Source organism: Myotis brandtii, unplaced genomic scaffold (genome assembly GCF_000412655.1).
Source record: "Myotis brandtii unplaced genomic scaffold, ASM41265v1 scaffold806, whole genome shotgun sequence".
Lineage (NCBI taxonomy): Eukaryota > Metazoa > Chordata > Mammalia > Chiroptera > Vespertilionidae > Myotis > Myotis brandtii.
The window spans coordinates 2,445,810-2,456,289 of NW_005371249.1; the positions used below are offsets into that span (position 1 = coordinate 2,445,810).

The 10,480-nt window shown below is 54.6% G+C and overlaps 1 protein-coding gene across 4 annotated transcripts; it reads right to left on the bottom strand.

Moving 5' to 3' along the window:
- Positions 1-1,975: 1,975 nt before the first annotated feature.
- Positions 1,976-10,474, bottom strand: DNAJB5 (DnaJ (Hsp40) homolog, subfamily B, member 5). 4 transcript variants are annotated; one of them, XM_014531546.1, is made up of 5 exons: positions 10,451-10,465; positions 9,469-9,613; positions 6,934-7,178; positions 3,506-4,107; positions 2,931-3,373 (listed from the first exon to the last, which is right to left on the bottom strand). In XM_014531546.1, the coding sequence occupies exons 2-5, from the start codon at positions 9,534-9,536 to the stop codon at positions 3,140-3,142; spliced, it is 1,149 nt and encodes a 382-aa protein (XP_014387032.1). In that variant the 5' UTR covers positions 9,537-9,613; positions 10,451-10,465; the 3' UTR covers positions 2,931-3,139. The 4 variants fall into 4 exon arrangements, with proteins under 4 accessions (XP_005884072.1, XP_014387030.1, XP_014387032.1 ...); XM_005884010.2 differs by lacking the exon at positions 10,451-10,465 and having other exon boundaries at positions 1,976-3,373; positions 9,469-10,422; XM_014531544.1 differs by lacking the exon at positions 9,469-9,613 and having other exon boundaries at positions 1,978-3,373; positions 10,451-10,474.
- Between the last annotated feature and the right edge of the window lie 6 nt (positions 10,475-10,480).

The window sequence follows — 10,480 nt, forward strand, 5'->3', positions numbered from 1 at the left end:
GCTTCACCTTATACTGAAGTCCTGTTTGGCTTCTCAAAGGGGATCAGGGCCCCGGAGGAAGGTTGTTGATGGCACTGCACACCCACCTCCAGCCCAGGTTCATTGCTTCTGGTCAGATGATTACTGGATGAGGGGATGATGGCTGTTTGCAGCTGGTCACACCCCCTTCAGGGTGGGGGTCCCCACTGGGGTGCCTGGCCAGCCTGGATGAGGGGATGATGGCTGTTTGCAGCTGGTCACACCCCCTTCAGGGTGGGGGTCCCCACTGGGGTGCCTGGCCAGCCTGGATGAGGGGATGATGGCTGTTTGCAGCTGGTCACACCCCCTTCAGGGTGGGGGTCCCCACTGGGGTGCCTGGCCAGCCTGGATGAGGGGATGATGGCTGTTTGCAGCTGGTCACACCCCCTTCAGGGTGGGGGTCCCCACTGGGGTGCCTGGCCAGCCTGGATGAGGGGATGATGGCTGTTTGCAGCTGGTCACACCCCCTTCAGGGTGGGGGTCCCCACTGGGGTGCCTGGCCAGCCTGGATGAGGGGATGATGGCTGTTTGCAGCTGGTCACACCCCCTTCAGGGTGGGGGTCCCCACTGGGGTGCCTGGCCAGCCTGGATGAGGGGATGATGGCTGTTTGCAGCTGGTCACACCCCCTTCAGGGTGGGGGTCCCCACTGGGGTGCCTGGCCAGCCTGGATGAGGGGATGATGGCTGTTTGCAGCTGGTCACACCCCCTTCAGGGTGGGGGTCCCCACTGGGGTGCCTGGCCAGCCTGGATGAGGGGATGATGGCTGTTTGCAGCTGGTCACACCCCCTTCAGGGTGGGGGTCCCCACTGGGGTGCCTGGCCAGCCTGGATGAGGGGATGATGGCTGTTTGCAGCTGGTCACACCCCCTTCAGGGTGGGGGTCCCCACTGGGGTGCCTGGCCAGCCTGGATGAGGGGATGATGGCTGTTTGCAGCTGGTCACACCCCCTTCAGGGTGGGGGTCCCCACTGGGGTGCCTGGCCAGCCTGGATGAGGGGATGATGGCTGTTTGCAGCTGGTCACACCCCCTTCAGGGTGGGGGTCCCCACTGGGGTGCCTGGCCAGCCTGGATGAGGGGATGATGGCTGTTTGCAGCTGGTCACACCCCCTTCAGGGTGGGGGTCCCCACTGGGGTGCCTGGCCAGCCTGGATGAGGGGATGATTGCTGTTTGCCGCTGGTCACACCCCCTTCAGGGTGGGGGTCCCCACTGGGGTGCCTGGCCAGTCTGGGTGAGGGGCTGAGGGCTGCTTTCAGGCTGGCGGTTGTTGACTGAAGCTCCCAACCGCTCCTTTTTTTTCTCTTTTTTTTTTATTTTATTCTGGGCCAGCTTTAGCTCTGGCTCTAGCTCTGAGGCTTCGTATCTGGTTTGTTTGCCGTTCTATAATCGAAACAATGTATAACTTCAGCTCTGAGATCCCGGCAGGCTGAAAGCTGGTTTCTGGGGTTTTGTTTAGCTTCTTATTTGCAACATAGTACAAAGTTGCTTAGAGTTGCAACTCAGAGGCCGGCAAGTCAGGCGGGAACGTTGGAGTTCGCAGTCACTGGAGCAAGCAAGCCTCATGTTCGCTTCCAGCTGCTTGGCTGCCGGCCGCCATCTTGGCTGACAGTTAATTTGCATAAGGATATGCTGATTAGCCAATGGGAAAGGTAGCAGTCGTACGCTAATTACCATGTTTCTCTTTTATTAGTGTAGATATCCTTCCCTGAGGATGTTTTTATTGATTTGAGAGAGAAAGAAAGACAGAGAGAGAGAGAGAGAGAGAGAGAGAGAGAGAAACATCAAGAGGATCAGTTGCCTCTCATAAGCGCTTCAATTGGAGATCGAGCCTCTCTTATGTGATCAACTGGGGATGAAACCTCAACCTAGGTATGTGCTCCAACCAGGAATCGAACCCACAACCTTTTTGGTGTACAGGATGATGCTCCAAACAACTGAGCCACCTGGCTGGGGCTCAGATGCCATATTTTTAAAATATTTTATTTTTTTCATAATACTGTCATTACAAAAAATACAAAAAAAAAACTACTATAAAAACATTCAGGGGCTTGTCAATGTGAGAAAACCTAAAGACCCCACCCCAGGACCTTGCTGAAGCAGTCTTACCCTAGATCCTGCACTACTGGATCTTTCACAACTCTGGGAATGGGGTGGAGTCACATAGGCATCAAAGGGCTGGAAATTTCCCACACAGCCTCCATGAAGGGTAGGAAATAAGTAGTTACACATATCACAAAAATGGGATTTGGAAGTTTTGGGGTGGCGAGGCCCTGAGTTCAGAGGTGTGGGGAGAAACCTGTGACCCTGAATCTCGTGCTGGGGAATAGCTGCCACCTGACCCCAAAGCCCTTTCCCTTCCTGATGAAGGCTGGGAGATGGATCCTGCCCCCCACCTCTTAGCTTTAATACAGCAGGCCCCCTTCCCCTCCCTCCATGCTTGCACACTCCTGAGAGCAACAGGGAGGACAGAACTTTCAGCTCTGTGGGGTCTGGGCAGGGGAGCTGTCCGGGAGGCTGCTGAGGGCCCCGTTCACCTCCCTGCCCCAGATGAAAAGTGTCTCGTGCTCAATGGCCCGGTTATGGACCTTCCCTTTCTATCTCAACCTGGGAGAGGCACAGACAGCTCTAGGTGTGTGTGAATATGTGTGTGATAACCTCGGACACTGTGGACAGGGGGTGGGGCTGGGGTGGGAAAGCAGTGTCCTTTCCATCCTCTTCCTCCTCCATAGGCGGAAGCCAGAGGGAAGGGAGAGGCGAGGTGTCAGCAAAGCTGAGCGGGGAAGGAGGGTATGCTATTTACAGGCGTGGACAAGGAATCTCTATATCTTCAAGTAGCACTCAGGTCACTCTCCAGCCACTGGAGTGGGAACTGGATTCAAAGCAAGTGACATGAAAATTGACCCCTGGTCTGGGCTAGTTCTCCCCACCTCCCTCCCACTCCCCCAAGGCAGCCCAGCTCTGAAAGGGGTCAGGGACAGGAACATTTTCCTGAAAAAAACAGTGGCTTTTTTTTTGCATTTAAAAAAGTTGCCAGTGTCCAGTGGACATCAAGTTGGGTGCACGTTGGGTGGGGCGAGTGTGGGGGTATTGCTGTGGTAGACTCTGGGCTGGCTGGGGCAGAGCCTAGGAACAGGGCAGGTGCTGCTTAAGGATCTGTCGTGTCTGTGGTGTTAATCTGTCTGGGAAGCGAACTTTGAACTCAACAATGAGGTCTCCCCGTTGGGTGGGCACCTTGGGGAAGGGAAGGCCCTCCCCACGGAGTCTCTTCACGGTGCCTGGCTTGATGACATCATTGCAGGGCAAAGCGATCACTCGGCCATCAATGGTGGGAATGTTCACGGTACAGCCACACAGTGCCTGGGGAAAATGAGGCAAATAGTGAGGAAAAGGTGGGGTAGAGTGACTGGGAAGAGAGAAAAAGATTAAAATGGGGAAAGAACGTCACTGTTATCCCCCCTCATCACACACACAACCTGACCCAGGCCTCACCTCCTTGAGGCTGATCAGGGCACTGTAGAGCACGTTGGTACCATCTCGGCGGAAGTGTGCATGGGGCTTGTCTTTGAGCACAAAGACTATGTCAGCAGGGATGTTGTCAGGTGTGGCATCACCCTCTTTGGGGAAGGTGATCTTGGTGCCTTCCTTCCAGCCACGCTTGATAACAATGTGCAGGATCTTGTCCTCGGTGCGCACAGTTCTCCCATCAGGGTTGAGGCGCCGCCTCGTGATCTTCATACGCTTGGTGGAGCCATGGTAGATCTCCTCCAGGGACACCCTCAGCTCATGCACCACAGGTGGGTCCTGCACCTTGCGCCGAGGGTACAGTGGTTCGGGGGCTCGCCTTGGACCCCTACTCAGCCCATTGAAGCCAAAGCGGCCGAAGGCACCAAATGGGTCCTCATCATCATCCACATCCATGTCATCTGGATCAAAACCACTGAACGGTCGAGTGGAACGAGTGCTGGCAAAGAAGATATCGAAGGGGTTGGAGCCACCAAAGAAGGAGGCAAAGGTGGCATGGGGGTCCCCATGAAAGGTGTAGTGAAAAGAGCCACTGGAGCCACCTGACGAACCACCGCCAGTCTTCAGGCCTGGAGAGAGGAGAAGTTAGGGACAGTGTGGCTGGTCTGGGCCCCACCCCAATCTCCTCTCCCTGCTCTCTAGCTCCCAACTCATGGACCTAGAGAAAGACGAAATCTTTAATTCCCAGAGAGAGGGCTGGCTAATACAGTAAGAAAGTTCTCTGGCAAGATTAATTTTTACTCTTAATTATATTTTTAATAAAACACATCTGAGGTTCAAAGAGGCTGAGTTTCCCAATGGGTGGAAAAGCTAAGAGTAGAAGTCCTGGAGGATGTGACTTCCAGTCCTGTAATCTCTCCCATGTAACCATGACCCAAAGATGTCTCAGAGCTTTGTGGCTGGCCTGGGGTCACATTACAAGTCATATCTGGCTCTGAAATTTTTGCTTATCTCCAAAGACCCACAGAGCATGAGGCAAGTGGGCAAGATTTGATGACACAGGGGCTAGTAAGTGACTTGTCTTAAATCAAGTGGGGATATGGTCCAGGAGGAGGCCCACTCTCACTCTGCTTCTAGCAATTTCTTCTTTCCCTGCCAAATGGGAAATAAGGAGGGCTCCCCAAAGCAGGAAAGCTCATTAGCTTGGAGATGAGGAGCTACTTCTTTAGAAAAAATTTTCAAATGCTTTGTTCCCATAGTCAGGGCTCACAGTGTTGCACAACTGCAGGGGGTGCCATTCACACATTGGACAGACATAGACGACAATGGGAATGGAGTTCCCTGGAGTTATATAATACCAAGCCTTACCCCTCACACTTAATATCAGAGCAGCCAAAATGCATGAATGAGCTGGCACATTGTGGGTGGGGACCCCAGCTGCTCTTGCTGGAGTTAGGTCCTGTCTAAGGAGGCAGCCTTAATGGGGGGATGGCAGTGGTGAGGATGGGGATAGTAGGGCACAGAGGAAGGAGCGAGGTGGGTATTAACACTGAGAAGTGATCTATATCATGTAGACTTAGGGTGGAGCCCAAGCTACGGGAAGTGACTCTTTTTTTAAGGCCTTTTATCTAGAATTTCAATTGGCTATGGAAGCCAGAGCCTAAATTAGCCTCTTATTTCATTAGATTTGGATTTCATTAGAGAGGCCAGGTGGCAGGCAGTTCAGAGACTTGTGGCAGCGGCCTTTTCACCCCCCCCTTAAGACGCAGGGTCTGTTCTTTCCCTCTGTTGAGGTGTGATTATCAGGTGAGTTCAAGAAGCTTGGCAAAGCTCAGCAAACGAGGGAGGTTGGACTAATGACAACAGGAAAGGGTAATTTCTCTGTGGGGATTCCTGCTGTACCACTACCACCCCCTTTCCAAGCTGGGAACAACTTGTCCCCAGCCAGGGCTGAGTACAGAGTCTATGTGCACAACTGTTCTGTCTGGTTGATGGGGAGGAGGCAGGGTGGACAGAACTATAACCCACATTTCCAAGGCTGCTTTTCCCTCCCCAGGCTCTGGCTGTCTCCTTAATGCTGTGCTGCATCTTTCGGGGTTGCAGATCTGCTTTAGAACCCAGTGTCTGGGCCTAGGGGCTGAGCTATGCCCTTCACTTAGGCTTGGTCATGCAGGAGGGTTAAGTTTCCAGCTTTCTCCCAGCTCTCACCTTCCTAAACAAAGGTGAGGCTAGTGGAGGAATGAGTGCAATTCCCAGAAAGGTCACATGGTGGCATGGTGTCTGCAACTCGACCCTCTTCCCCCACCTTTACTCCCATTCCTCCATCCCAGAGGAAAAACAAATTCTTAGCTGAGAAAGTACCCCCTCCACCACCCCCACAAGACGCCTGGTGAATCTGGGAGTTGGTAGGTGAGCAGGGAAAAATGGAAGGAACTAGTGGCATGGAGACATACGAGAGGGGGCTGTGAGGACTGGGGTGCCAGAAGATAATGGCATGGGACACAAAGCAAGGAGGAGGAGAGGAAAAGAACATTCTTTTGAGTGCCTACTCTGTACCAGGCACAGTGCATATGGATAGCCTATCCAATTGGAGGCTACAGTGGGGAGAGTAAGGAGGGGAATGTGAAAGAAAGGTGCATGCACTTAGGGAGGAAGGGCAGTTTCTCCCGGGAAGGAGAGTCCTCAGCTGTGACTATGTCTCTTAATATAGCCTGACAGGTGCCTGTGGCTGGCGGGTGGCAGGCGGCCCTGAGGGGCAGGCCCAGAATTAGCTGCTACATCATGCCCGTGGGATGTGCTGGGAGGGGCCGCCCTCTCAGAGGCTTTATTTGGGCCTTTCCTGCCACCCTGTGCGTGGCCACCAGCTACCCCAGGGAGGGGGCAATATGCCAGCAGCAGTTTCCCTTCCACCCTTGGATCTCTGCCACTTCCTCAGGGAGGCGAAGCCATACCTCTGTTCTGATGGCCTGAAGTGGGCAGAGAAGGGAACAACCATGTCTCTAGCTCAGCGCTCCAGTGGTTAGTTCCCAGGCTGCTTAAGGGTCAAACTTTTATGCTGATGAATGTAAATGCTCTGTCCTCAGAGAGGCACACACTCCCTTTCCCTAACCTTCCTCATCAGCCAATGAAGCAGCAGGGACTTCAGGCTGGACTAATAAGGGCTGGGAAGGGGGAGTGGAAGGGGGAGTGGGAGGGGGAAGGCCTCTGGTTCTAGCTTCAGACCTCGCTCAGGCCTGAACTTAAGCAGGGAGAGGGGCAGAGAGAGGTGGGGGGAACTATGGTAATCTGAGGCTGGGAAGTGGGTGGTCTCTTCTTTCCTCTGGGTGTCAATGTTAGGAACACTTGCCTCCCTCACCCCCTACTCAGTCTCCAGTTCCCGGTTATGAGAACTGGGTCACCTAGGACCCCAGACAAGGACAGGGGTCCAATAGCAGGCTGGAGCGCTGCTCTCTTACCTTCCTCCCCATACTGGTCATACAGGCCTCGTTTCTTAGGGTCACTCAGCACATCATAGGCCTCTGCAATTTCCTTAAACTTCTCCTCAGCATTGGGTTCTTTGTTCTTGTCTGGGTGGTACTTCAAGGCCATCTTCCGATATGCTTTCTTGATCTCATCCTCATTGGCTCCCGATGGGATCCCAAGAATCTTGTAATAGTCCTTTCCCATCACAGCCACTGGACCGGCACTGGTCTCCTTGTTTCTGAAAGAAATCCAGGGCCAATCCTTGGTGCCTCTATTCCCTTCTGCCCCAGTCTTGCTCCTGATGATCCTGCAATCCCTAAAAGTCACAGTGTGACTTTTCTGTGGGCCTCTGTCTCCCCATCAGTAAAATGAAAGGTTTGGACTAGATGATCTCTTCCAGCTTGGACATTCTAGGATTCTGTGATTCTTTCCTCAGTTCCTAGGTTTTCCCAGCAGCAGGCGGGGGGCTAAGGCCCACATCCTTGGGCCGGACTGAGGACCCCCGAAAGGACCTGCTGAGTGAGGTGGCACCATGGACTGACAAAGCCACGCACAGAAGCTGGAGAAGATCAATGTACGGGGTGAGGTCACCTGAGTATCGTGGTCTCCTACGCCATGCCTCAGGCATGGTGCCCAGGCTAAGGGCAGCTGGGGCAGTGGCCTAGGACTGGGGACAGGCCTAGATCTTCAGCCAGCTGTCCTGGCCAACCGGGCTGAGTCAGGGTGTGGGTGCCTGGAGTTCTCTCTGCATTGGAGACCCCAGGCACCCCTGCTCTCGATCCCCAGACTATGCTAAGCCTCACATGTGACTCAGATCAGAGGATGACTCACAGCCTTTGGAAACTGCCATTTCTAACTCCCTCATTAGTAGGGGGATGATCACTGTCCTTCCCCCAATCAGGGCAACTGTTCCCTTTACTCATCTCCCAGTGTCTACACACAAAATGTGTGTGAAGATACATCTGTGCCACCTAAGCACTAATGTTAGTGAACAAAAGCATCCTGGTGATAGGGCCTTTTTAAACCTTAGTTGTTAGGAGGCAATTGGGCACTAACCACCATTTCCTTAATACCTACCCTCTCTCTCACCTGCCCAGTGGTTTAGGATCTGGCCCACACTCCTCTGATAGTCCCTTCTAAGCTGGATGCAGGGGCATTTGTTATATGAGGGAGAAACATGAGGCTCCAATTCTTCCATGCCAATCTCCCTCCACCAATGTCCCTGTGGTGAATATGCAGGGAAGGGGACATTCCTGTATCTAAAGCTTTTTGGGAGAATGGCCAGAAGCCATTCTCCAGCCCTTCTGAGATTTGACCAACCCCTACCAAAGCCCAGAGAACCGGAGTCTTTCTAGCAATGTCCTGGGCTGGCAGCCACAGCTAAGGCCTGCTTTTCTGCCTCTGACTACTTCAGCGAGGGGTACAGGGTTTCCTGGCAGGAGTGAGGGCTGTAATGGGTAAGAGGAGGCCTCAAGACTCCAGGTAGGTAGTAGGGACCATGGCCCTAGCTCCTGCCCCCACAGGGCCTGTTGCAGGTGGCTGGGTTGACTCATGGTTCTGGGAGTCACCTCACTCTGACAAAGAGAAGGCTCCCAAAAGGTGGGTACTCCCCTCCTCCCCCGTATCAGTATGTCACGGCTGGTGGGGGAGGCGGGGGTTGGAGGAGGCAGAGAAGAAAGAGCAGCTGGGGGAGGGCAGCCATTTTCGGAAGCAGCAGTAAAAGCCGTTTGAGCGGGAGCTGGGGGTGGTCTGCCATCTCTGCCTTGGCCCACACCTTCTTTCCCCAGGGACTGGGAAGGAATCCTAGCACACCAACAGGGTGCCCCCAGGGAACTATAGCAGCTTCCAGGCAGAGGGCAAATGAAAGACTTGCCACTTCTCCCACCATCCTCTTGATGTCCCTGCATTACCTCTTCATCTGGCCAGCTTCCTCCCTGGCACCCACCTGCTAGCTGTTCTAGATCTATAATTCTCTTGCCTCCACAGACACAGGGTGATCTCTTTCAAGAATTGCCCTTTTCTCCCTCCCTCCCCCTACCCAAAAGCCACGCGTTGGAATGACAAAGGAGCCCCATGGCATGGCACTGCCTTTGATGGAGAAGAAGAAAGGATGTTAATGCTGAGGCGGGAATGAAAAACGGGAATGAAAAACGAGGAGAAATGGCAAGGGGGACTGGTATAGGGAGGGGAGATGGCTGATACAGAAAATGAAGTACTGATGGAGGGGGATAAAGGGTGACCAGTGGCAGTGGCTGCGGTAGAAAATGGGTTACCAGGGGGTTGAAAGAGAGATGCAGAGAATTAAAATACTGGAGATGTTTGTGGAAAATAAATGGATGCCTGGAGGGTTTGAGATGAATGATAAGGTGTACACTTCATTCAAATGTAGGGGTGCGGTAGAAGGCACTTACATGTAATGGGAAGGAGACGAGGATGAAATGGAGGAAGCGAGGAGGCAATGGAGGGGGATGTGATGTGGAGGATTTGACTTGGTATGGGCATGAGTGCCATTCTCCGGAGGGACTTACCGAAACTTTACAAACCCATTCAGCGTCCACGCTCGAAGTTTTAAGGGCTCCAGCTGAATTTTAAACATCAAGCTGGCTAAGAAGTCTTCTCCCCAGAAGTGTGGGAAGCTCCGGAAAGCTCCTCGGGCCTGCAGTGGGGATGCTGCTGGGGATGGGCAGGAGAGCACTGTGCGCTTAAACATGCCCAGCCCAGCCCCTCACCTCTGCTCGCTCCACTGGAGCCTGCTTGGAAAGCTGCAGCTCTGGCAGTCACCTCCTCGGGTCCTCAGAGGCACTTACCCAGCAAGGCCTGTCCCGTGCAACAGGAGCTGGAGCTGGACCTGATGCCCAGGCGTGGAGAGTGAAGGGATGGGGTCCAGTGGCCACCAGCTCTTAAGGGCGGCAATGTCTGGCTGCTTGTGAATGGCTGTGTGGCCGTGTGGCAGGAAGGCTGGCAGTGCGAGCGTGCGTGTGAGTGGCAGCGTGTGTACCTGTGACAGGTGTGATTGTCTGTGAGGGCCCGAGAAGCACTAAGTTCCTCTGCCTCTCTGTCGGGGAGGACCCGACCCCAATCCCCCAGAACCTACTCAATGAAGTCACTGACAGGGAGTCTCCTCCCTCGCAGATGGGCGGGGGGGGGCGGGGCAGAGCCGACCCCGCCGGGACAAAAGGCGCGGCGAGCAGAGAGGGGGAGAGAGGAGGGGGCTCGGGCGGGGGAGGGTGGTCGGTGATGTCACCGGTGCTGGGTGGCTGGGCCGGCTCAGAAACGCCTCCTCCCCGGCGGAACCCAATCCGACCTGGCCCGACCCTCCCCCGGCTCAGACGCTGGCCGTCCCCTGGAAGAGGGTCGCGGACAAGGAGCACCTGGCAGAGCCTGAGTCCCCGCCGCCCTACCGCAGAAGAGCCGATGGGCCCTCAGTGTCCCAACCCCCGGACACCAGGACCCCTGACTTCGCGACGCCCACACGCCCACGATCCCCGAGTCCTAGATCGGCGCCCTCACCGGTGAGGAGCTGCGGGCGCCTCCGCGGTC